General features: G+C 33.5%; 2 protein-coding genes across 6 annotated transcripts in view; one reads left to right on the top strand and one right to left on the bottom strand.

Moving 5' to 3' along the window:
- LOC106082719 (phosphoribosyl pyrophosphate synthase-associated protein 2) overlaps positions 1-24387 on the bottom strand; it is a 99917-nt gene that overhangs the window by 22420 nt on the left and 53110 nt on the right. Inside the window, exon 1 of one of the 4 annotated variants that reach the window (XM_013245411.2) lies at positions 20890-20981. The exons of the other annotated variants lie outside the window; for them this stretch is intronic. Within the exon in view, the coding sequence (XP_013100865.1) occupies positions 20890-20894 (5 nt within the window). The 5' untranslated portion in view covers positions 20895-20981. Of the gene's footprint in view, positions 1-20889; positions 20982-24387 lie in introns of those variants that run through there. 4 annotated transcript variants of the gene reach the window in all.
- LOC106082718 (cytosolic carboxypeptidase 6) lies at positions 39-17307 on the top strand. 2 transcript variants are annotated; one of them, XM_013245408.2, is made up of 6 exons: positions 39-331; positions 389-522; positions 10207-10778; positions 10842-11213; positions 16068-16383; positions 16451-17307. In XM_013245408.2, exons 2-6 carry the CDS (start codon positions 510-512, stop codon positions 17041-17043), a joined length of 1866 nt encoding a protein of 621 aa, XP_013100862.1. In that variant the 5' UTR covers positions 39-331; positions 389-509; the 3' UTR covers positions 17044-17307. The 2 variants fall into 2 exon arrangements, with proteins under 2 accessions (XP_013100862.1, XP_013100861.1); XM_013245407.2 differs by lacking the exons at positions 39-331; positions 389-522 and adding an exon at positions 7260-7330.

Below are 24387 nucleotides of genomic sequence, written 5' to 3'. Positions count from 1 at the left end.
AAACGCAAAAGGAATGAAAAAAAAACAAGATTCTTTACTAGAGATTATTGCAGTATCTACAGTGCAACGCCTTATAATATGCAATAGTTCTATTATGGCATAAGCCTTCTAAAAGTAGGCAACAAACATACCAAAGATATACCAAAAAAAGAATGTGTTAAATTGAAAAATAACCCACTTGACTCAAGAGAAAGTGAAATATTTCACACACGCAACCACCCTCCAAAATAAAAGCCAAAGTGGTTACATTCACTCGACCGTTGGCAACATTTTCGAAACCCCCCAAAACTCTTATCAGTGCGGACGCCCAGTTTCTAAGGTTTTTTCTAAGGTACTTGAGAGACTATTTGTTGCACTTGTTTGTAAATTAATGTGTTTGTTTTTGTAGCCAAGATACCTGTATAATAGAGTGGAAAAATAAAATGTGCATCTCAGCCGCTACTTGAGTGATATGTAAGCCCTACCGGCCAACTAAACAGTCAACCAACCAACCCTTCATCACATAAATAATGGGTGATTCAGGTAATTTTGAAAGAGCAAAGAAAACACTAATCATAGTCTTAAGATTGTTAATCGTCGATGTAGAAAAGGTTAATTTTAACCCAAAAGTATGGTAAAAATAAGTAAAAGCGTGCTAAGTTCGGCCGGGCCGAATCTTATATACCCTCCACCATGGATCGCATTTTTCGAATTCTTTTCCCGCTAAATCTTTTTGGGCAAACAAAGGATAGAAGAAACGAATTGCTATGGTATAGGAGCTATATCAACCTATGGTCCGATTCGGAGCATAATTGAATAGAATGTTGGAGACCATAGTAAGAATCATTGTGTAAAATTTCAGCCAATTCGTATAAGAATTGCGCCCTTTAGGGGCTTAAGAAGTAAAATAGGGATATCGGTTTATATGGAAGATGTTTCAGGCTATAGACCGATTCAAACCATATTTGACATGTAGGTTGAAGGTCATGAGAGAAGCCGTTGTACAAAATTTCAGCCAAATCGGATAAGAATTGCGTCTTCTGGTGGCTCAAGAAGTCAAGCTTAAAGATCGGTTTATATGGCAGCTATATCGGGTTATGAACCGGTTTGAACCATACTTATCACTGTTGTTGACACTCTTAACGAAAAACGTCATGCCGAATTTCAGCCAAATCGGATAGTAATTGCGCGCTCTAGAGGTTCAAGAAGTCAAAACCCCAGATGGGTTTATATGGCAGCTGTATAGTGTTATGAACCGATTTGAACTATACTTAGCACAGTTTTTGAAAATCGTAACAAAACACATCATACTAAATTTCAGCCAAATCGGATAAGAAATGCGCCCTCTAGTGGCTCAAGAAGTCATGATTAAAGATTGGTTAATATGGCAACTATAACAGGTTATGGAGGGATTTCAACCATACTCAGCACAGTTGTTGGAAGTCATAACAAAAACGTCGTGCCGAATTTCAGTCAAATCGGATAAGTTTTGCACTCTGTAGAGGCTCAAGAAGCCAAGACCCCAGATCGGTTTATATGGCAGCTATACCAGGTTTTAGACCGATTTGAACCATACGTAGCAAAATTGTTGGAAGTCATAACAAAACAAGTCATGAAAAATTTCAGCCAAATCGGATAAGAATTGCGCCCTCTGATGGCTCAAGAAGTCAAGATCCATCATCGGTTTATATGGCAGCTATATCAAGTCATAACAAAACAAGTCATGAAAAATGTCAGCCAAATCGGATAAGAATTGCGCCCTCTGATGGCTCAAGAAGTCAAGATCCATCATCGGTTTATATGGCAGCTATATCAAAACATGGAACGATATGGCCCAATTACAATCCCAATCGACCTACACTAATAAAAGGTAAATGTGCAAAATTTCAAGCGGCTAGCTTTACTCCTTCGAAAGTTAGCGTGCTTTCGACAGACAGACGGACGGACGGACAGACGCGCAGACATGGATAGATCGACTTCAAATGTCATGATGATCAAGAATATATTGGGTTGCCCAAAAAGTAATTGCGGATTTTTCATATAGTCGGCGTTGACAAATTTTTTCACAGCTTGTGACTCTGTAATTGCATTCTTTCTTCTGTCAGTTATCAGCTGTTACTTTTAGCTTGGTTTAAAAAAGTGTAAAAAAGTATATTTGATGAAAGTTCATTCTAAGTTTTATTAAATATGCATTTACTTTCTATTAAAAAAATCCGCAATCACTTTTTGGGCAACCCAATATATACTTTATGTGGTCTTAGACGAATATTTCGAGGTGTTACAAACAGAATGACGAAATTATTATACCCCCATCATATGGTGGAGGGTATAAAAAAAATCAAATAATTATAGAACTTAAGTCATTAAGTGAAAAACAAGTAAAAGCGCGTTAAATTTGGCTGTGCCGAAGCTTATTTACGGAACACATATTCACGGAGCAATTTAAGACTCCAATTTTTGATAATGTAGCGTCCGTTGCTCTTGGACCTTATCTTGAAGCTTAGCTTACAAAGGAATTTATCCAGAATTTAGTTCCCCAGGAAAATGGATATATCTGAGGGCTGTGCAGCTATTCTGTTGTGAAATATTCAGTTCACAGTTGAGTTCAGAAATATGTTCTCTAGAGATTATCGATGCCAAACTTGGTTTATTTTAGCTACTCCACCAATGATTTAATTGCATTCAATTTAATTGGTGCCCAGCATGGCTTACATAACGCCAATATCATCGGCAAAGGCGGCCAGAATATGTTGTTTAATGAATTTATATTCAAGAGACCACATTACTAAATAGCTCAAAGAGGTTCTACCATATTTTAACATAACATCGAATGTTAGCTATTCTTTTGGCGCAGTCTGACAGTTTTGCCTTTCAACCTATGGAACTACCGATAGCTGCCGAGTAGTCGGCAAATAGATAGAATGTGCCAACCTATATCTCATGATTCTATTTCAGCATCTGAAGTTGTGTGAATATTGTGGTCCAATTCTAAAGACACAATGATGGAGTCCAAATTTGACGTTGAATTCAAATTTCAATCTCCCTAATTCAATATGATCGATAATTTTTTGTAAGCGAAGGGAAGGAGACATACTTCTCCGTAGTCATCACATACCGTTTTGTGTCCATTTTTGAGCACTGGACGCAGTATATAATGGGGTATGCATTTTTCTAGTCCAATCGTAAAAATAAGCTAATGTATATGCCTTATCATCTTTCGCATCCTGTCTTAAATAGTAACTCATTGGTTCCTGCTGGATTATCATTGTTTCTTCCTATATCTCTCCACTATACTATGTATTGCTATAGACTATTGGTTACCCCAGTATATGGAATTGATACCCTCAACAGACCTCCGACGCTCCTGGCTGAACATTTTAAACGTATATTAGCAATTACGATTTTGAGAGCGTATGTTGGAATTGTTAACTTTGAGAGAAAGCTGCTTTGGAATGTCGACATAAGTGTCACTTTTGTTCATTTCCAAGGGAATGACGACCAAATTTTTTTTGCAAATACAAATTTGCCCATGAGTATTCCATAAAGAAACTTCTCACATATCAATGGGTACTATCCCTTTCAATTTTTAGCTGATCAATGATAAGGGGCCTCCTTTTTATAGCTGAGCCCGCAACAATGCGACACCTCTTTGGGGGAGTTTTCACAGCATGGTAACCTAACAAATGTCGCAAGCATTAGGAGTGGAAAACCACCGCTGAAAAATTTTGTTTTATGTTTTCGCCTGGATTCAAACCGATGTGTTCAGCGTCATAGGCGGACATGCTAACCTCTGCTACGGTGTCCTCCGCTAACGAAGTTTACATGTGCAAAAACCGACCTTCTCCCTCTAGATGCCTAAGGAAAAGCATCCAAAGATCGCTTTTTGGCAGTTTCAAAAATGTTATAGATTAGGTTAGGTTAAATAGAGGCCGCGGTTATTAATACGCCCCATGCCACTATGGACACACACCTAAGCCAGTAATCGGCTTGTTGTGCTCTCTAAATACTATAAAAGTAACCTCAAAAAGAAAATATAAGTCCGGAATTCTGAGCTGCTTACAAAATCCATATTTGTTTTCAATACCACGCCCTTTAGTTGGTTTATATCTTGTATTGTGTCCACACCTATGTGCTGGTGTCTGTTAGCCATGAAAGCCGGGCAATGACATAGGAAATGCTCCAATATCTCATCATCTTCTGAGCATGACCATGCTATAACTTGCCGCACCGATCTTGTATAATTCAGCTCGTAGTCCTGTGTCCTGTTATGATAGCGAAAGCTTTACTGACCTCCTGTTTGCTTCCTTTCAGTAATACCCTCGTCTTCTCACAATGCGGATCTCCCCATAGGATTTTCGTCGTCTTTTCGTTTCGCTATCCCGCAGAGCGTTCGTAGCCCACGCTCTAAACTCAGACTGAGTCAACCCGAAAGGCTTCGGGTTAATCAAATTTGTTGACGGCAGTCCTTTGGGCTTCACTGCCAAATCGTCTGCTTTTTTATTCCCCCTTACAGATCTCAGTCCCTGGGTTCTCAATTTAGACCTTCAGATCCATTCTGTTCTCCAGACCCACGCTCTTAACTCGGAATGCGTCAACCCGAAAGGCTTCAGGTTAATCAAGTTTGTTGACGGCAGTCCTTTGGCCTTCACTGCCAAATCGTCTGCTTTTCATTCCCCCTTACAGATCTCAGTCCCTGGGTTCTCAATGTAAACCTCCAGACCCATTCTGTTCTCTAGCTTTGATCCATCCGTGTAACATGATCTTACAGGTAGCAATACCAGGGTTCCGTTAATCTAAGACTGTACCGCTGGCAGCAATGCCTCGCACTCGACCTCAAGTGTCGTCTTAAGTATACGATCGGAAACCTCTCCTATTCCTTCCAGGTTTGCCATCGTCGCCTCGATTATACCGCGATGGTATGACCTGCACCGATCCTCTATCCATGCTCCCATCGCCTTAAGTCTCATAGCTGCAATGGCTGCCTTACATTTAGTATGTATGTCTATGGGTTGGATATCTACAATAGTCTCCAGTGGCCTAGTGCGCGTGGTCCTCATTGCTCCGCCAATGCGAAGACAGCATATTCTCTGAACCTGCTGTATTATCCTAACGTTGCACTTTTTCTCCATCGCTGTTAGAATAAGTGGAGTAACTAAGTATTGGTCTATGAGGCGTAACTAAGTATTGGTCTAATCACGCTCCTGTAGAGCTAGTGGACTATCCTCGGATTCAGACTACTTTACGAGCCTATGGCCCGTCTACATAGTGCCCAACATCTGTGGGTCTTCTAGGTACGCTCCTGAATATGACACTTCCAATTCAGTTTCCTGACCAAGGATACTCCTAAGTATTTGACCTTGTCAGATATCGAAATCGATTCATTGAAAAAACGTGGTGCGATAAATAGGCCCACCTTCGTCTTACTCGTGAACAAGACCTTTTCGACCCATCTTCATAGCTGGTTCGGATCCTAACCTGTTAGAAGCAATATAATATCGTCTGCGTAGCAGTCGGCTTCAAATCCCTCTTCAGTCAGCATCCGTAATAGGTTATTTATGGAGGTCACCAATGGGAGTGGCGATAAAATGCCCCCCTGTGGCGTGCGCTGTGCCACTTTCTCCCTTATATTTATGCCATGGGATCCACAATTTATCCAACTGTTCCTTAGCATATGGTTTATCCAGTCTCTGAGGGCCTGGATCAGAATGTCGGTCTGAACATTGTTAAAAGCCCCCTCGATGTCAATGCATACCGCCCGTGTGTACGTCTAGGCATCGAAAGTTTCTTCTTATGCACTACTACCTTGTGCAGGGCAGTCTCCACCGACTTTCCCTTGACATAGGCCAGCTGTTTGTATTTAGGCAGTTCGCTGGATTTCCTACTCCTTTCCATGGTAGAAAGGACATTAGGCTTATAGGCCTGTAGACCTTTGGGGTCGCATAAATTGTCTTGCCGGGCTTAGGTATAAATACCACTCTTGCCTTCTGCCAGGCTTTCGTAGTATATGCAAGTCCTAGGCACGCTGTAAAAATACACGCCAGATGGCCCGCCAGATAGTCTGCCTCTTTCTGTAGTAACGCCGCAAATATTCCATCAGGTCCGGGTGACTTAAATGGTTTGAAGCTCCTCATGGCATCCTTTACCATAAATTCTGTAATTATAAGCCTTCGATCAATCTCTTTATTCCCAGATTCTGGTGTCTCCATGAATCCCGTCATATCATGTGGAAAATGCGTTTTTATCAAAAGCCTCAACATGTACTCCATTGTCTCTGCTCTCACTCCCAAGCCGTCTACTAATGTTTCAGTTTGGACATGGGTTTTTGAGAGAATTTTTTTTAACGCTATCGACCTGGTCGCAGAAAATCTTCCAGGAGGCACGTTTTTCCGATCTGGTAAAAATTTAATAACATAAATCAAAGTACCCTGCTTCGATCCATTTTGCCACCTTAAAGCTCAAATATTTTTAAGAAAATTATGAAAAATAAGCCTCCCACTGCAACAGACATTGCTTGAAGATTGTGGCGTGACACGAGACTAGAAATCAATGCATAGCAATTAAAGTGCAAATCCTGACACTCACGTATACCGACCAAGTGCAACAATAATCACGTATGACTGGCTGCAAGATAAATGACGGCACGCACTCCAACACTCAAATCAAGTCAAATGTCGAAAGTAAAAGGCAAAGTAAATCTCTGGCTCCCCCAAACAGCCCACCACCAACTTTAGACTAAGTGACTGACACCCATCAAAACCAAGAATAGACCACACTCCCCTAAACTCCTTCTCTGATGTGATGGATCAAGGTGTAAACTGAAGCAACACTACTGCGTCAATTGAAATGTCTTGAGTTAGATAGCAAAAATGGCGTTAAAGGTTATGCGGAAGACGTGCTTTTAGGTTCTAAGGATAACTAGACTATGAGTGGCAATATAAGTCCGTCTAAGGATAGCTAAATTAAAAACAAAAATCCTATGTATGTCAACGGGTGTGAGTGTGTGTGTTCGCGAGGGCGTACATATTGCCACCACTTCACTTCACTTTATGATAGAGGCGGAAATTTGAAAATAAAAAAAAAAAAGATTTTCTTACCATTTCATGGGAACAATTAAATTCAAATTGAATAAAGCTTTGCATAGTTTAGAAATTGGAGCTGAATTGCGTTTGGTTCAATGCAAATGCATTTAGAGTTGCAATACATTCGCTATAGACCACAAGTGTCTGGAGTACCTAAGAAGTTTAAAGTTTTACAAAAAGAAAAAAAAAATTGATATAATTAATAATAAAAATGTTGGGTGTAGCTAAAGATCCTTTGGAACATACGAGCATGTATGAAAGAACCGAAGAGGGTAAATGCAATCCAAGAAAAGTGTACAAAATCATTTGCTTAAAAATGTAAAAAAACAGACAGAAATATTTGCCAAAAATCTCAGGTTGATTTTCATACAAAAAATATTACTAAGATTGAAGACTTTTTCCTTGATCGAAGAATTTTTGTATTTATTTAGAGTGAAAGAACCAAAACTTCGGAATTTTCTCCAAAAATCCAATTTTTGAACTAGGAAATCTTAAAAATAAGTAAAAAATTATTCATCCAAGCAAAAGTTTCCTTAAAAATATGAAGAAGAGGTTATCTCTCTAAATTTAGTTTAAGAAATCTTTATAGTTAGGATAAAATTGTTTCCAGTGGACATAAGTCTTCGGAAAAGATAGAAATTTAATTTTGCCAAAAATTATTTTCATACAAAAAAATAATATTACTAAAAGTAAAGATTATTTCCTTGATCGAAGAATTTTCGTACTTATATCGAGTGAAAGAACCAAAACTTCGGAATAAGGACATTGTAATTAAGTCTAAGTCACTATATATAAACAGACATATCCTTTTACTTCAAACTAAACCAATTTTCCCATAGCAAATAATTCCCAAATTTTCTCCAAAAGTCCTATTTTTATGCTTAGAATTCTTAAAACTAAGTAAAAAATCATTCATCTAAGTAAAAGTTTTGTTAAAAAAATATGAAAAAGTGGTTATCTCTCTAAATTAATTTTTTAATTTCTTTAAAGTTAGAAAAAAATTTTCCAGTGGACATAAGCCCGTTATAGTATTTGGAAAATGTAGAAATTGAAACGGAGGAATTTAATTTTGATAGAATATTTGCCAAAAATTTAAGGTTGATTTTAACACAAAAAGAAAATAATACTAAAATAAAAGATTTTTTCCTTGATCGAAGAGTTTTGGTAACTATTTTTAATGAAAAAACCAAAACTTCGGAATAAGGACCTTGTCATTAAGTCTAAGTCACTATATATGAACAGACATATCCCTTTACTTCAAATCGCTAATAAACAGATTTTCCCATAAGAAATGATTCCCAAATTTTCTCCAAAAATCCTATTTTTGAACTAAGAATTCTTAAAACTAAGTAAGAAATCATTAATCTAAGGAAAATTCTCCTTAAAATTATGAAAAAGTGGTTATTTCTCAAATTAAGTTTAAGAAATCTTTAAAGTAAGGATAAAATTGTTTCCAGTGGGTATAACGCCTTTATAGTCTTCGGAAAAGTTAGAATTTGAAAAAGATAAATTTAATCTTGACAGAAATATTTGACAAAAATTTTGGGTTGATTTTACTACCAAAAAAAAAAAAATATTACTAAAATTAAAGATTTTTTGCTGATCAAAGAATTTTGGTAATTATTTCGAGTGAAAGAACCAAAAATGGACTTGTCATTAAGTGTAAGTCACTATATATGAACGGATATATTTTTTTACTTCAAATCGCTAATTTTTTTTCCCCCAACAAATGATTCCCAAATTTTCTCCAAAATCGTATTTTTAAACTAAGAATTCCTAAAACTAAGTAAAAAATCATTCATCTAAGGAAAAGTTTCCTTAAAATATATAAAAAATTGGTTATCTCTCTAAATTTAGTTCCAGAAATCTTTAAAGTAAGGATAACATTTTTTCCAGTGGACAAAAATCTGTTGTAGTCTTTGAAAAAGATAGAAATTGAAAAGAAGAAATATAAATTTGAGAAAAATATTTGCCAAAAAAATTTAGATTGATTTTAATAAAAAAAATTTATAAATTTTTAATAAAATTTAATAAAAAAAAAGAAATATTTGTCAAAAATTTTTGATTGATTTTACTAAAAAAAAAATATATTACTAAAATTAAAGATTTTTTCCTTGATCAAAAATGTTGGTAATTATTTCGAGTGCAATAACCAAAACTTGGGAATAAGGACCTTGTCATTAAGCGTAAGTCACTTTACATAAACAGACATATCCTTTCACTTCAAATCGCTAACTAAATCAATTTTCCCATAACAAATGATTCCCAAATTTTCTCCAAAATTCTTTTTTTTAAAAAAGAATTCTTAAAACTAAGTAAAAAATCATTCTTTCAAGGAAAAGCTTCCTAAAAATATGAAAAAGTGGTTATCTCTCCAAATTTAGTTTAAAATATCGTTAAAGTAAGGATAAAAGTGTTTCCAGTGGACATAAGCATGCATTAGCATAGCCTTTAATGCCAAAATTACTCAAAAAATTGTATTGAACACCCCAATTTTTTATTGTAATATAGGGTGATTTTTTTGAGGTTAGGATTTTCATGCATTAGTATTTGACAGATCACGTGGGATTTCAGACATGGTGTCAAAGAGAAAGATGCTCAGTATGCTTTGACATTTCATCATGAATAGACTTACTAACGAGCAACGCTTGCAAAACATTGAATTTTATTACCAAAATCAGTGTTCGGTTCGAAATGTGTTCATTCACCGTAACGTTGCGTCCAACAACATCTTTGAAAAAATACGGTCCAATGATTCCACCAGCGTACAAACCACACCAAACAGTGCATTTTTCGGGATGCATGGGCAGTTCTTGAACGGCTTCTGGTTGCTCTTCACTCCAAATGCGGCAATTTTGCTTATTTACGTAGCCATTCAACCAGAAATGAGCCTCATCGCTGAACGGTGAATGAACACATTTCGAACCGAACACTGATTTTGGTAATAAAATTCAATGATTTGCAAGCGTTGCTCGTTAGTAAGTCTATTCATGATGAAATGTCAAAGCATACTGAGCATCTTTCTCTTTGACACCATGTCTGAAATCCCACGTGATCTGTCAAATACTAATGCATGAAAATCCTAACCTCAAAAAAATCACCCTTTATTTCATCTTAAGTAACATTTCTCTCCTTTTCTCCTTAACAGATAGTGAAGGCAGTGATGGAGAGGGCGGCATGGGTAATGTTTCCCGTGTTATTATCCGGCCGCCCGGTGTCAGTGGCAAAGCCAAAAGAGGTCAGATATGCTTTGATGCTGCCTTTGAGACCGGAAATTTGGGTAAAGCCAATCTGGTGGGAGAATTCGAATACGATTTGTTCTTGCGACCGGATACTTGTAATCCCAGATTTCGTTTTTGGTTCAATTTCACTGTGGACAATGTGAAACAAGATCAAAAAGTAATTTTTAATTTTGTGAATATCAGCAAGGCTCGTAATCTTTTCAATTCGGGACTAACACCTTTGGTCAAATCATCCTCACGCCCCAAATGGCAAAGATTGCCCAAGAAGCATGTCTTTTATTATCGCTCACCATATCACCAGAATCACTATGTTCTAAGTTTTGCCTTTTCCTTCGACAAGGAAGATGATGTCTATCAATTTGCTTTAGCACCGCCTTATAGCTATTCACGCATGCAGTCGTACCTGAACTTAATCGAAAGTCGCCAGCAGCAGGGTGGAGAGAAGAAATTTACAAGAAGTTTGTTAACCAAAACTTTGGTAAGTTAGAGAAAGCTTTACCAAAGAGTTTTTTTTTTTTGATTATTTGTTTTTCTGTTTCAGCAAAACCGCAATGTCGATTTAATAACCATTGACCATGTTGTCGGCAAGGTTAAGACAAATCGTGTGGAACGCTGCGTTATACGCGTCATCATCATACTCTGTCGCTCTCATGCCAATGCCAGTCCTGCTTCGTTTATGTGCCAAGGTTTTTTGGAGTTTTTATTAAGTAGCCATAACATTGCAAAAATATTACGCGAAAATTTTGTTTTTAAAATTGTGCCAATGGTCAATCCGGATGGTGTTTTCCTGGGCAATAATCGTTGCAATTTAATTGGCCAGGATATGAATCGTGTGTGGCAAGTGGCCACAGAATTCTCACATCCCGAGATATTTGCCATAAAGAATATGTTAAAGGAAATTGATAATTCTGATGTAAGTATGAGAGAGAAAAAATTTTGAAGGAAAAAAAACCTATTAAAAAAATTTTTTTAATTGTTAATTTTTTTTAACTTTGTCACCATTTTATTTCCAAAGAATAGAAATATAAAAAATTTTGTCAAAATTTTTTTACAGATAATTTTTTCAAATTTCTTTTTATAGAAAAAATGTTCACAATTTTTTTATAGAAAATTTTGTCTAAATTTTTTTTATATAAGAAATTTTGTAAAAATTTTTTTTATAGGAAATTTTGTCAATGTTTTATTTCCATAAAAAAATTTTACAAGTTTTTTCTGTAGAAAACTTGATCAAAATTGTTTCTATAGAAAATATTACCATTTCTATAGAAAATGTTGTCAAAATTTAATTTTTTAGAAATTTTTAGCCAAATTTTTTGTATAGGAAATTTTGTCAAAATTTTATTTCTGTCAAAATTTTTTCTATAAAAAATTTTAACAAACTTTTTCAATAGAAAATTTGGTCAAAATTGTTTTTATAGAAAAAATTGCCAACATTTGTCCTGTAAAAGATTTTGTCAAAATATAACACACAGAAAAATACTACACAGAAAAATTTTCAACATTTTTTCTGTAGAAAAATTTTCAACATTTTTTCTGTAGAAAAATTTTCAACATTTTTTCTATAGAAAAATTTTCAACATTTTTTCTTTAGAAAAATTTTCAAAATTTTTTTTATAGAAAATTTTTGTAAAAAATTTTTCTATTGAAAATAAGAAGAATTTGAAAAAATTTCTATAGAAAAAATATTGACCAAATCCTTTAATTGAAAAATTTTGCAAAATTTTCTGCGTGTTGAGGGGATAAGTTGGCCCATTTATACTTATAAAGCATGGTGTAAAGTATCGGCTATAGGTCATGGAAAAAAAACACATTTTTTTGTCTTATTTTATTTCCAATAGAGTTAAGTCGACGTCGTCAAACCATTTTTGAAGATTTTGAAACATGAAGTTGCGATTAACATTATCCTGTTGTATTGAATGAATACAACAGTATCATGATAAAGATTAAAATCCTCGAAAAGGGTTTGATGACGTCGACCGAAATATTTGTAATAAAATAAGACAAAAAAAACTTAGTTTTTTCCCATGACCTACAGTCAATACTATAACCCAAGCTTCATACATATAAAAAGGTCACCTATATCCCCTCAACACATAGAAAATTTTGCAAAATTTTTTCTATAGAATATGTTGCAAAGGTATTATATCAGAATTTTTTAATTAAATTTTTTTCCAAAGTTTTTCTAGCCTTAATTTTTTATATAGAAAATTTTGTCAACATTTTTTCTATTGAAAATTCTGTCTAAATTTTTTCTACAAAAAATTTTGTCAAAATGTTTTCTATAGAAAATTTTGTAAATTTTTTATTTATAAAGGACTTTAATAAAGTCTTTGATATGCTATTCTTTGAGTAAAAAGCATAGAATTTAAATGATCTTGAGCTGGAATATGCTCGAAAAATCACGAAAAGATCAAAATAAAAGACCGCAAACTGACAAACCTTCCGTACCGGCCCGTCGCTGTTCTGTTGGTCAATGTGGCCTACTCAAAAAAGCATATACGAATGCACAACAAAAATAGTTTGGCAATGATGATGTCATTTGTTGTTCTAAGCATTGATCATTAGTTTATGACGGAGTAGTGGAAAATAAGTCTTTATGCGCTTGTGAGCGCTAGGGGAATTATTGAACCATGTTTCCAAAAAAAATCGTGCTCTACACTGTACTCAATAGTCGGTGGGTAAGTAGAGCACCGCAATCAATTTAACAAAGGTGTTGATGAAGATACATGGCGTATCAGAAATTGCGATCCACCATGCCATTCAAAGTGTTTTTGACAACAGCACACTCTTGCTAAACTTTAATCAAGTCTTTGATTTGCTATTCTTTGAATAGAAAGTATTGAATTTAAATAATCTTGAGCTGTAATATGCTCGAAAAATCATGCAAGGAATTTAAAGATCAAAATAAATGAGCACAAACAAACAAACTTATTTCTATAGGAAAGTTTAAAATTTTGTGTTTTTAAAAAAACTTTGGAATTTTTTTTTTTCAAAAAAATTTTGTCAATACTTTATTTTTAAAGAATATTTTGTCAAAATTTTATCTTTAATGAAAATTTTACAAAAAAAAAAATAATTTCTATAGATAATTGTATTTAATTTTTGTTTTTAAAGAAAATCATTTTACAAATTGACTGTGAGAGTCCAAAAAAATGTGAACGAATCACATTACCAATCTCCGAGATCTGGTGTTTTTGAAAATTAGAGTAATGAGAAGTGCTTTTTACGGGAGGGATGGCACCTCAGATATTTCGACTCCAATGTGGATATCAAATTCGTGATCCACTCCCAAATACCGTTGATTTGAGCTCCACATTGCCATAGTCGGAAATTAAGTTTAGTTTAGGGGGTGCTATAGGGCGTAACACAAACACTTGGCTGCAAAATTGGATATCAAATTCGTTTTACACACTTAAATACTATTCATTTGAGTCCCGTATTGTCATAATGGGCCAATAACCTATTTGACGTATTTTTAGGAGGAAAAGCGCCATCTAGACTTGAACGCAAATTTTAATGTCATATTCGTAATCTACCCCCAAATACCATTCATTTGAATCCCATATATCCCATTTGGGGGTACTTGGGGGTGGGGCGACCTCCCATTGCTTGGATTTAATTTTTTATGTCATATTTTTAATCTAGTGCCGAATACTTTTCATTTGAGTACATATTGACATGAACGTCGAGTATATCTTTTTAGAGGAGTTTTGGGGTTGGGGCGGCAAGCTGGGTACTTAGACTCAAATTTTAATACGATATTCGTTTTCTAGTCTCCAATACCTTTTATTTGATACCCTAATTGGGCCTATCGGTCCGCTTTTTGTTTTGGGTGGCGTTTTTGAGGTAAGGGGGAGGGTCCGCCCCCATCCGATATCCAAAAATTATATAGCCTATGTTTCCTTCCAGACAAACATACACAATCTGTGTAAATACCCGATGAATTGGGTAAATTCGCGGGTATTTATACCCAAAAGCTGGGTATTTATAATTTTGCAGATATCTTGGGAATAAAAACATTTTCAAAAAATTTTTATTGATTTCGTATTTTTTGTACATAAACCTGATTTTCTGATCTCATAAAATCAGATTTTAGTTATATATAGCCGCTATATAGACCGATCTCTAGACTTAAAGTCTTAAGGCAATAAATTGGTAATTTTTCATCCGATTTCGATCATATTTAGCACAGTGAGTTCTGGTAGACCCCTATTCATTTCTATGAAGTGCGGTTCTGGTCGGGCTATATTTGAAGATAGCTGCCCTTAGACCGTCCACCCGATCTCCCGATATAGGGTATTGAGGCCATAAAATATCCATTTATCACCCGAATTCGATGAATTTTGACGCAGTGTATTCTGGTAGAACCCTACCCAATCCTGTAAAATGTGGTACATATCGGACCATATTTGGATATAGCTGCCATATATACCGATCTCTCGATATATAGTATTGAGCCCATAAAAGGAACATTGTTCATCCTATTTTGATGAAATTTGAAACAGTGAGTTGTATTTTTGGCATAAGTGGAAGGGTCCGCCCCCTTTCGGTATCCTTTCAGACCAACCTACATAATTTGTGAACATTTCAAGGTAATCGGTTCAGCCGTTTTTGAGTCTATACGGTACAAAAAAACACAAATTGAGTTTTATATATAAGATTTTGTCAAATTTTTATTTTAAAAGAAAATTTTGTCAAAATTTATTCTTTAAAGGAAATTTTGTCAAAATTTAATTTTTAAAGAAAATTTGGTCAAAATTTAATTTTTAAAGAATTTTTTGTCAAATTATGATTTTTAAAGAAATGTTTGTTAAAATTTTTAGCCTAAAGCAAATTTTGTCAAAAATTTTACTCGTATACTGCATAGAATATTTTATCAGACATTTTTCTTTAGAAAATTATGTCCATATTTTATTTCTTTTTGTCGTCTAGCATGCGTTCAAGATCAGTTATTTTTGTCTGGCGCATATACCATTGGTTTAGTAGTTACCCCTACCAACTTATTTATTAGTTGACAACAGTGGGCGATTTAATATAATCACCACTTGGTTTTAAATCAAAATGTTTTCAAAAAATTGGGCGAAATTTTATTTAAATTTTTTTAACAATGAAAATTTTGTTAAATTTGCTTTTATATGAAATTTTGTAAAAATATTTTTATATAGAAAATGTTTCAAAATTTTGTTTAAAAAAAAAAAATATTTTGTCAACAATTTATTACTATAGAAAATATTGTCCAAATTTTATTTCTAAAGACAATTGCAAATATTGCCAAAATGTTATTTCTATACAAAATTCTGTCAACTTTTGATTACTCAAAAAAATTTTTTTATAAAAAAAATTATTTTTTTTACAGATTTTTTTTTTTTTTCGAAATTTTAATTACATGCAACATTTTTGACAAAATTTAGTGTTACTGTTTTTTAAACTTAAATGCTTTAATTTGATATTAGTTTAATTCTACCAGTCTTTGAAAATGGCGTCGTCAACCGAAATATCAGAATAAAAAGCAATTAACACTACCAACATATTGACCTTAAGCCAAAACGATTACCAACTACACAAAATTTATTTTTCTAGAAAATTTTACATTTAAAACCATGCTTATATCATTCCTATCACATTTTATAGCAAATCCCCACTATGTCTACATTACCCTACTACCTCCATTAATTTTAAAGACCTCGATTCATTAGCACAGAAACGCAGTTTTAATGTTAATTATCACTGATTATGGTGCGTTTGTTTTTTCTCCAATTCATTGCAGTCGTATCAAATCGATTTCGTCATCGATTTACATGCTCACACAAGTCTCCATGGTTGTTTCATGTACGGCAACACCTATGAAGATGTCTATCGCTATGAGAGGCATTTGGTGTTTCCACGTCTGTTTGCTGGGAATGCTCAGGACTATGCATCGGCCAATATGATATTTAATGCAGACGAAAAGAAATCTGGTTGTGCACGACGCTACTGTTGTGAAAAATTAAGTGATACCGTTAATGCATACACATTGGAGATATCAATGGGTGGTCATTATCTTAAGGACGGTAAAACGGTGGCCCTGTACAATGAGGAGGGATGTAAGTAGAACTTCATAAAGAATAAATGAATGGAAAATTTTTATAAAATGTTTTCATATTTTTACAGATTATCGTTGCGGCCGCAATTTAGCTAGAACTTTTTTACAATACTATAGATTTATTAATGTGCTACCGGCTCCCTTGCCCTCGGAGGTAAGGCAAAAGAAGCGTCGCCCCAGAACCCATAACTCACGTTCACGTTCCAAGAATCGCTATGAAGTTAAACCACGACCCAAGACCACTCGCTCCTATGCTCCCATTTCCTATACGAATTTATCTATCTGCTATGATTCAGGAGGCTCCTCGGATGAAGGAGGTTTCTCGCCCACTCGCACTGTGGCTCCTGGCAGTAGTCACTTTAGTGGTTATCGAAATTATCGTCGAGTTGCCAGTTGCACCATGCCTTGTGCTGGAACCACAAATCAACAGCAACAACTCACACACGATCAATTTGCTTTGCTGCGCATTAAATCAGGACGTTTTGATTTGGCCCAGGAACCTTCACTGCATGATTATGGTGGCAAGAGTAAAAGTCAATCTCCGGAAAAACAGACACGTTTTGAATTACCTGTCAATGTGCCGCCCAAGCCTTATTTATCGATAATCGACTTAAATCAATTGACCAGAGGTAGTTTAAGGGTTTCCAGTTTTGAAGATTAAATGGTATAGAGAAATGTATGCACACAAGGATGTTTATATTTTAGAACATAAGTATTGATTTTGCCATTAAAGTTGCCTTACTGCTAATGCTTTGGATTTTCAAATGCTTTAACGTGGTAAAAATATTTTCCTATATTTATTCTTAATGTTGAATTTAATTAATCTCTTTATAAAAAATGTTTAAAGCAATTATAAATGTATATAAGAGCTTTGGTTTTATCTAAATAACGAATTTAAAATAAATAAAAGCAAGTTTCCGATTAATGAACGTTTTTTAAACACTTTCGAAGTATTGAAAAGCCTAAAAGCATACTCTATTTTTCACCAAAATCCTTCAAAGGGTTTTAAGCAATGAACAATTTTACACAGAAAAAAAGTTGTGAATTTCTATAAAAATAAGATTTAACAAAATTTTCTAAAGAAATAAAATTTTGACAAAATTTTCTAAAGAAATAAAATTTTGACAAAATTTTCTGAAGAAATAAAATTTTGACAAAATTTTCTATAGAAATAAAATTTTGACAAAATTTTCTATAGAAATAAAATTTTGACAAAATTTTCTATAGAAATAAAATTTTGACAAAATTTTCTATAGAAATAAAATTTCGACAAAATTTTTTATAGAAATCAAATTTTGACAAAATTTTCTATAGAAATAAAATTTTGACAAAATTTTCTATAGAAATAAAATTTTGACAAAATTTTCTATAGAAATAAAATTTTGACAAAATTTTCTATAGAAATAAAATTTTGACAACATTTTCTATAGAAATAAAATTTTGGCAACATTTTCTATAGAAATAAAATTTTGGCAAAATTTTCTATAGAAATAAAATTTTGGCAAAATTTTCTATAGAAATCAAATTTTGACATAATTTTCTATAAAAATAAAATTTTGACAAAATTTTCTATAGAACTAAAATTTTGACAAAATTTTCATAGAAATAAAATTTTGACAAAATTTTCATAGAAATAAAATTTTGACAAAATTTTCTATAGAAATAAAATTTTGGCAAAATTTTCTATAGAAATAAAATTTTGACAAAATTTTCTATAGAAATAAAATTTTGACAAAATTTTCTATAGCAATAAAATGTTGACAAAATTTTCTATAGCAATAAAATGTTGACAAAATTTTCTATAGAAATTAAATTTTGACAAAATTTTCTCGATTTCGCGATTTCGATTATCAGTCCAACAAGCCCAAAAAAATTTCATTCTTCCACCTACAAATTACAAATTTTGCCCATGAACATTCCACTTAGGAACTGAGGCAAACTTCTCACATATCAATGAGTGCAGGCCTATTCAAGTTTAAGCTCGATGATAAGGGACCTCCTTTTTATAGCCGAGTCCGAAAGGCGTGACGCAGTCCAACATGGAAAATGGAAAATTTCAGCCCAATTAGAAAAAAAAAATTGCGGCTTCTTAGTGTTCAAGTTGTTAAATCGGGAGATCGGTTTATATGGGAAATATATCAAGTTATACATCGATTCGGAACATTTATGTCACGATTGTTGGAAGTCGTAACAGAACACTACGTGCAAAATTTCAGAACTATAACAGGGTATGCATCGATTTGGACCATGCTTGGCACGATCGTTGACAGTCGTAACAAAACACTGCCGATAATAATTACAGCTTCTAGAAGCTCAAGAAGTCAAGTCGAGGGACCAATACACGTATATGGAAGCTATATCTAAATCTGAACCAATAGGGCCCATTTGCAATCCCCAACGACCTACATCAATCCCGGCTCGGGATCACTTTGAGTATCACGCAGGCTAGAAGTTTGAGCTCCAATCTGTATGGTGTTCCACATTATCACGAAAAGCTTAGCTGGAAGCAACCGGGCGCGTCCACAGGCTCCGAAAGTTGGAATGCTCCATACGGGGCAGCTGCAACTACAATCGTGGACAATCTGCTGTATCGAGTGGAGTCTCGTTGAGAGGCCGGGCGACATCGGCTCTTGCTTAAATACGGAATGCCTATGATGCCCGTTTTGACAAGGCGATCTATTGGCGTCTTCAAATAACTAATGGTCATCATGTTCCCGCGGAGATCGGTCGCGTGGACCGGAACGAGCTTACTCAGCTATAAGAGCTTGTCGAGGTTCGCCACCTCCACATTCAAATGTGGCTACAGCAACAACAACAACCAACATCAATAAAAAGTATGTGTGCAAAATTTCAAGCGAATATCTTTATTCTTTGGAATGCTATCTTGACAGGGATTGATACAGCTATAGACGGATGGATGGCCATAGCTGTATCGGCTTAGAATGTCAGGACGATTCGATGTTGCATACGGAACGACAAGCTTAGTAACCCCCTTCCTATGGTAGAGCTGGCAAACTATCGATAGTAGCAACATTCGTTATTTTCGATATTTCTAATAATAAATATCAATAGTATCGATACTATCGTTAATTTCACATACCTATATTTCTAACGAAAATGAGAAGTAAAAATCAGGAGATCGATTTTTATAGAAGCAATATCAATGCCTATATCGAATAAAACCAAATTTAATAAATTCAGTTGGAAGTCATGAGAGAAGTTATTGTACACAATTTTAGTCCAATCGGATGAAAATTGTGCCCTCTATAGGCGCAATGTATCTTTTAGGATACATTCATGGTCTGATCTCCTATTTTTGTTTAATTATGTAAAAAACTTGACTTAATCGATATTCATACAAAAAATAAAATATCGATAGTGCCATAGATATTTTGCAGCTCTATCCTATGGTGGTGGGTATAAGCTGGATTGAATTGAAGCGCCTAAAATCATGCTTTAATAATCACCAAAGTCATTCAGGCGGCTTTAAGAAATACCCAATAAAACAGGTTTCTTCCAGTTCGCCCTTGGACCAAAAACAAAATTTTATGGTAATCAGTCAACAAATGCGACCTATAACTTGATTACAAGAAAAAATTTACTGACAGCACAAAAATTTTTCATTTTAATAAAAAAAAAAATAAAATTTAAATTTTCTTTAGAAATATGGGTTTTATTTAGAAATTAAATTTTAAGATTTTAATTTTTGCCATAAAGCTAAAATTTTCTGTGATATAAACTTTTGTCAAAGGTTTTTAGAGAAGTAAAATTTCTATTGAAATTATATGAACACATTTTTTTTTTTTAAATAAATTTTAAAAAAATTTCTTTAGAAATAAATTTTTTTCTTAAGATAAATTTTCCTAAAATAATTCTACTAAATTTCCTATAAACATTCCATTAAGGAACAGAGGATACTTCTCTCATATCAGTGAGTGCAGTCCAATTAAATTTTGGCTACATTTCTAATGGAATTACCAATTCGACAAAATTAGCTTTGCAAATAATATTTAATGCTTTTTACTTTGTATCTCCATGATGCTCACCATATTCACGTTTTAATATAAAATTGTACGATGGCCTATATTTCCTTCATATATAAAAATATTGTAGGTTAAATATTTTTCTTTTTTTTAAATCTGCCTACGTAATATAAACAACACCACATGATATTGTCAAAAATAGAATTGAAAATATGTTCAATTTGTGTTTTCATTTTCTCAAAATTATTTACAAATCATGTATGCACAATTTACGCCTTTATTCATTAATTGCGATGTCAACAGAAGCGCCAAAAATTTTTGTGGCAAAATATTTATTGTTACACGAAGGAAGACGAAAATCATCAATAATAAAATTATCTTAATTAATTGTAGTCGAAAATAATTTCAAACACCACACACTCACACACATATAAGTCAGAAAAATTAGGAATGAATGAAGAACAACAAGAAGAAAAAAAAAACACCAAAACAAATAATCATAGCAGCAAATCAATATGAATCACCTCATTTAAGCAAAATTTATTATGATCTTTTTTTCGACTATGGAATCAATTCGATCGGATGGGATCGAATTTGAATTGTTATGGGATTGGCCTGTGTTGGCTGTGAATGTCACCCACCGAGTCGCGCGTTTGTCTTATCACTCAATCAGCATTGAAAGAGAACACCGAAACGCAGCACCGCAAAGACAACGGAAGCCAAATGCGAAATTCACACTCGGAGCATATCTTTGGGATTTGAAATTATTGGCCCAGTGCCAGTGTGGGAATCATGTTCATGTCCATCATCCACTGGATAAGAAAAATTTGCATGCCAAAGGAAGTCAACCACACCAAAAGAGAATTATTTTAAAAGAAAATTTCGCAATGCTTAAAAAAAAGAGAGGACAAGAGAAACGTTTAACGACAGCAAGGGCAGTATAATGTTTTTAAACGCTTATTTAGTTTAATAGTTTTTGAATTGGCAGTGTTGCCATAAACAAAAATTTCACACGCACGAAATTTTCTTAAAAATGTTGATTTTACCATTTCAAGGAAAGTTTTGTATCTATATATCGGACCAAAATTGCGATTACTATAGCCTTAAGGGGCTATATGGGATGAAAAATATATATGGGAGCTATATCTTACTTTAGACCGGTTTCTTCCAGTTCGCCCTTGGACCAAAAACAGATTTTATGGTAATCAGTCAACAAATGCGACCTATAACTTGATTACAAGAAAAAATTTACTGACAGCCAGATAAAAAGACGGACATAGCTGGTAGATGAATCTAAGCCGATAGGTATACTTAATCAAATTCTTCTCATTCTTACGTATTTATACAGTATTGAATTGAAGCGCCTAAAAGCATGCTTAAATTGCCAATAAAGTCATGGAGGCAGCATAAAGCAAAATACTAAACTGAAAATAATCCTAATTTCTACAAAATTTTTTAAAAACTAAAAGAAATTAAATATATGAAATAAAAAAAAATAAAAACAAAAAAAAAACAAGAAAGTTAAAAAAATAAAAGTAATTAATAAAATAAAATAAATAAAAAAAAAATAAAAATAAAATAAAAAAAAGAAAAAAAAAATAATGAAAAACAAATAAAAAAAAATATATATGTATAAAACATAAATATAATGAAAAACAAAAAATTAAAAAAAATAATATTAAAAAAACAAAAATAAAAAAATAAAATATTAAAAAAACAAAAATAAAATAAAACAATTAAATTAAATAAAAAAAAAATTAAATAAAAAAAAAATTAAATAAAAAAAATTTAATAAAATTAAAAAAAAAAATAATACATTTCTGTAGAAAATACAACTTCTACAACATTTTTATAGAAAATAAAATTTTGACAAAATTTTCTAGTTAAATAAAATTTTATTAAGATTCCATTGCAGGATATTGTCCGGCTTTAGACAGTTGTTTAATTATTTCTATTGAAAGAATAGCATAGCGAAAAACATTTAAAAGTCAGCAAAAAGTGTGTTGTTGCTAGAAGCATTTGACTGGTTTCCTGTATCGCGATTTCATTTTCGACAAAGATAAATCATCAGCAGGATATGTCAAATTGATCATGGTCCTTTACAAACATTCCAATTAGTTGTTGTTGCTAGAAGCATTTGACTGATTATCTTGTATGTATCTCGATTTAAATTTCGACCAAGAAATATCATCAGCGGGCGATGTCGAATGGATCATGGTCCTTTACAACCATGCTTTTAGGCGCTTCAATTCAGTAGATTGTAAAGAACACATCTGCATTTGAACAGACATTGTCCGCCGATGATATTTCTTGATCGAAATTGAAATCGCGATATGGGATAATCAGTCAAATGCTTCTAGCAACAACACAATTTTGCTGACTTTTAAATGTTTTTTGCTATACTAATCCTTGAATAGAAACGATTAAACAATGGTCTTAAGCCGGACAATATCCTGCAATGGAATCTCAATGAAATAAAATGTTACAAAATTTTCTAGAAAAATGTTATTCAAATTTTATCAAATTTCCTAGTGAAATAAAATTTTGACAAAACAGCTGACACGTTCTCCTACAATTACGCTAAGTATTGGGTTGCCCAATAAGTAATTTCGGATTTTTTAAAAGAAAGTAAATGCATTTTTAATAAAACTTAGAATGAACTTTAATCAAATATACTTTTTTCATACTTTTTTTCTAAAGCAACCTAAAGTAACAGCTGATAACTGACAGAAGAAAGAATGCAATTACAGAGTCACAAGCTGTGAAAAAATTTGTCAACACCGACTATATGAAAAATCCGCAATTACTTTTTGGGCAACCCAATATATGAGAACATAACCAGGTCTTTACTGGCACAAAAGCCAAAAACTGGCAACCCTGTTCTCCTCTCTTGTCACTACTTTTGACCGAGAAAATTTCCTCTCAATTTCTTTTTTTTTACAAAACAAATTGTTTACAAATGTTATCAATGTGACGATTATTAAAATATTTCATTTCATTGGGTAATTTGCTATCTTATCTTTTGCTCCTAATTAGTTTGGCAAATTGAATTGAACGAGAGTCATGCATGGCCATGTTATGAGTATAGGCGAATGAGAAGGTAGAGTTTATACATGCAGCGGCGGCAAATTTGTTTTTAATGAAACAAATAACGGATTATTTTCGTGATACATTGTTTTAATTGTAATATTTTGTTTACAACACTATGTGTAACATACTTACATACAACACGTGAACAGACCTACTATCTAAACATTTGCACTTGTTTCGTAATGGTATGCGTGGAAAAATTTGTATATACATTAGAGCTAATTTAAAACAAACTATAAGTGTATTCGGTGCAGGCCAACGTATCGCAGAGATTAGCGTGTTCATCTATGACGCTGAACGCCTGGTTTCAAATACTGGCGAGAACATCAGAAAAAAATGTCAGCGGTGCTGTTGAAGTTATATGGCATAACAGAAATCATGATCAAAGTGTTTGGAATAACCACACACTTGCTCTACTTTTATAAGTTCTTTGCTATGCTATTCTTTAAATAGAAACCATTGAATATGATCTCGAAATGAAAGGAGTTCAAAAAATCACGGAAAGATTTTAAAGATCAAAATAAAATACCGCAAACAGACTATCCGAACCAGCCCGCTGATGTGCTGTGGGTCAATGCGGCCTACGCACAAAAAAGCACTTGCAGTGACATTCAAAGAATGTTCAAATGTTGACGTGTTTATTGTTTTTAGCATTAATGATAAGTTTGTATCGGAATAGTGTAAAGTACGACTTTCTTCTCTCTTGCTGCGATAAAGAGAGTTGGAGGACTATCTATAGGGCACCTTAATCAATTTGGCAAAGGTGCTACACAGCGTAACAGAAATCATGATACACTATACAGTCAAAGTGTTTTGAATATAAACAAACACATGCAAACGATTGCCGAACGTCTGTGGACCGTAACCGGAAAGTATAATTTAGTAAAACCAAATGTTTACGTTCCGTTCTCGCTGATAAAATATTTGAAGCT

Source organism: Stomoxys calcitrans, chromosome 2 (genome assembly GCF_963082655.1).
Source record: "Stomoxys calcitrans chromosome 2, idStoCalc2.1, whole genome shotgun sequence".
Lineage (NCBI taxonomy): Eukaryota > Metazoa > Arthropoda > Insecta > Diptera > Muscidae > Stomoxys > Stomoxys calcitrans.
This window is presented reverse-complemented; position numbering and strand designations above follow the sequence as displayed.

What these genes read in the sequence shown, in the direction of transcription:
- LOC106082718 (XM_013245407.2), top strand. Translation starts at nt 7,270, where the DNA reads ATGTTGGGTGTAGCTAAAGATCCTTTGGAACATACGAGCATGTATGAA. An exon ending in GTATGAAAGAACCGAAGAGG is followed by an intron (nt 7,331 to 10,206) that starts GTAAATGCAATC and finishes TCTCCTTAACAG; the next exon opens with ATAGTGAAGGCAGTGATGGA. An exon ending in GTTTGTTAACCAAAACTTTG is followed by an intron (nt 10,779 to 10,841) that starts GTAAGTTAGAGA and finishes TTTCTGTTTCAG; the next exon opens with CAAAACCGCAATGTCGATTT.